The sequence below is a fragment of the Vigna angularis genome, chromosome 3 (genome assembly GCF_016808095.1).
Source record: "Vigna angularis cultivar LongXiaoDou No.4 chromosome 3, ASM1680809v1, whole genome shotgun sequence".
NCBI classification, from domain to species: Eukaryota; Viridiplantae; Streptophyta; class Magnoliopsida; order Fabales; family Fabaceae; genus Vigna; species Vigna angularis.
Genome location: NC_068972.1, coordinates 20,686,361 through 20,689,003, shown reverse-complemented (window position 1 = coordinate 20,689,003; position 2,643 = coordinate 20,686,361). Strand labels below are relative to the sequence as shown.

At 42.1% G+C, this 2,643-nt stretch overlaps 1 protein-coding gene across 1 annotated transcript; it reads left to right on the top strand.

The window, feature by feature from the left end:
• Positions 1 to 463: 463 nt before the first annotated feature.
• On the top strand, positions 464 to 2,344 carry LOC108325063 (cytochrome P450 94A2). Its single transcript, XM_017558056.2, has one exon. It carries the CDS (start codon positions 536 to 538, stop codon positions 2,063 to 2,065), a length of 1,530 nt encoding a protein of 509 aa, XP_017413545.1. The 5' UTR covers positions 464 to 535; the 3' UTR covers positions 2,066 to 2,344.
• Positions 2,345 to 2,643: the final 299 nt, after the last annotated feature.

The window sequence follows — 2,643 nt, the reverse complement described above, 5'->3', positions numbered from 1 at the left end:
ATTGACTCACATAAAAAATTTTACATTTTTTTCTAACCCAATCTGACTCAAACCCGTGGTGAACCGGGTTGACTAATGGGTTTCAACCCATTTTGACGACACTATGTTTTCTTTCTATTCTTTAAAGTTGTTTAACCCTGGAACAAACTTGGATCAAGAGAAAAACTAAAAAGAGACAACAAATTCAAAAGGGTGGCCAAGATCAACAAGATAATACAAAAACATCAGACAAGAAGCACGGATTCCATAAAATAAATAAAAAACTGCTTAAAAGACACAATTTTATTAGAAAAAAGGTCATAATGTGAATTATAACTTTAATAAAAATAACAGAAACCCATATTTGTAAAGACAAATTCTTATTTTTCAACCTGAAATAATAAACATATCTTATCCATCTTTGTAAAAATTTTAAAATTTGAAAATTACTTCCATATTCGAAACAGGAAGCACTTGGTGAGTATAAAGATGCTGCGAATGTGTGAACATTTAGCAGAGAAAGGATCACGTGATTGAGTACACTAACTCGCTAAACATGGAATCTGAAATTTTGTTTTGTTTACTTCTTCTGTTTGCAACTCCCCTTTGGTTCTTAGCCACAATAGTATTTAAAGGCAAATCACCATCCTCTCCTCCTTCTTCCACGCCCCCCGCTGCCACCACCACCGGAATTCCCAAAGTCTATCCTATCATCGGTTCAGTGCCGTCCATCATAGCAAACAAGCATCGACGCATACACTGGACGTCCGACATACTCCATGCCTCCCCCTCCTCCACCTTCGTCCTCCACCGCGGCTTCGGCTCCCGCCATCTCTTCACAGCTAATCCTAGTGTAGTACAACACATTCTCAAGACCAACTTCCCACTCTACCAGAAGGGCCCAACCTTCAAATGCGCCCTTGACGATTTTCTCGGCCAGGGAATTTTCAACGCAGATGGCCCCGACTGGAAACTTCAACGCCAAATATCCAGCCATGAATTCAGCACTCAGAGCCTCCGCAAGTTCATCGAAACCGTCGTCGACGTGCAGCTCTCCGACCGCCTTCTGCCCCTTCTCGATAACGCATCCCGGAACAAAACCATCATCTCAGACTTCCAAAATACTCTCCAACGCTTCACCTTGGACAACATCTGCAAAATCGCTTGCGGCTTCGACCCGGAGTGCTTCCTCCGGGAAACCCCCTTCACCACCGCCATAACCGACGCCACAATAATCTGCAGTAAGAGACTACACGCGGCGTTCCCTCTGATATGGAAAACCAAAAAAGTCCTTAACCTAGGCTCGGAGAAGCGGCTGAAGGAAGCGGTGTCGGAAGTGAAGGATTTGGCAAGGAGAATAATAAGAGAGAAGAAAAAGGAGCTTCGGGAAAAGGAAACCCTAGATTCCGTGGATCTTTTGTCACGGTTTTTATGCTCAGGCCATTCGGACGAAGAGTTCGTTGTAGATATAATCCTCAGCTTTATCATCGCGGGGAGGGACACAACCTCAGGGGTGCTCACCTGGTTCTTCTGGCTCCTCTCGAACCACCCGCACGTGGAGGAGAAGGTTCTAAAGGAGGTGACGCAGAAAGACACGGTGTACACACACGTGTGTGAGGAAATGAAAGACATGGTCTACACGCATGCGGCTTTGTGTGAGACCATGAGGCTTTACCCACCCGTTCCGGCGAATTCGAAAGAGGCCATACGCGATGATCTTTTACCCGATGGGAGTTTGGTGAAGAGAGGGTGGAGGGTGACGTATCATATTTACGCCATGGGGAGGTCGGAGAAGATTTGGGGGCCGGATTGGGCGGAGTTTCGGCCGGAGAGGTGGCTGACTTGGGAGGAGGTGGAAGGCAGGTGGAAGTTCGTGGCCGTGGATGCTTTTACTTATCCCGTGTTTCAGGCTGGTCCAAGGATCTGTTTGGGTAAGGAAATGTCGTTCTTGCAAATGAAACGAATTGTGGCCGGGATTTTGAGACGCTTTAAGGTGGTTTCCGACGTGGCGGAACCCAAGTACGGTGGCTACTTCACTTCTTTCATGGTGGGTGGCTTCCCCGTCAGAATTCAGAATCGTAATTAAAAGAGTTAAAATTATTATTTAATATTTTGGTTAAAATGGTGTGTTGCAGGGACAAATAAAACACTTGAATCCTCTCAGGTGATTCTTCTTCCGTGGTAGTTTTCCTAGCCGTTGAAAAATGGGAATGTAAAAATATTATGTGTAGGGTTGTATATGTTATTAGATATGTAAGATATATTGTGTTTTATTAGATGTTTGAGAATGATTATAAGTAAGATAATTACTACTTGTTCATTGTATTAATTTGGATTTTGAGAATGGAAATATAATTGGTGCTAACTTACTATGCTTACCATTCAGTTGACACATTATGACACAACGTCATTATTTTTCACTATTGAATATTAATTATAGACCGTCCGATCATTGAGTATAACGGACGATAAGACAATTGGCCAACCAAATTCAAACTTACCATCTTAACAAAAAAAAAAAACTGGATGGTATAAGAGTAAACGACTTAAAGATGAAAAACATTTTGATTAAGTTTATAATCAAGTTTAAGCGAATTACCGGTACAATTTTTTTCTTTTTAATTAAAAGGATAAATTAATAATTTTAGAGTTGTAGGAAGAATT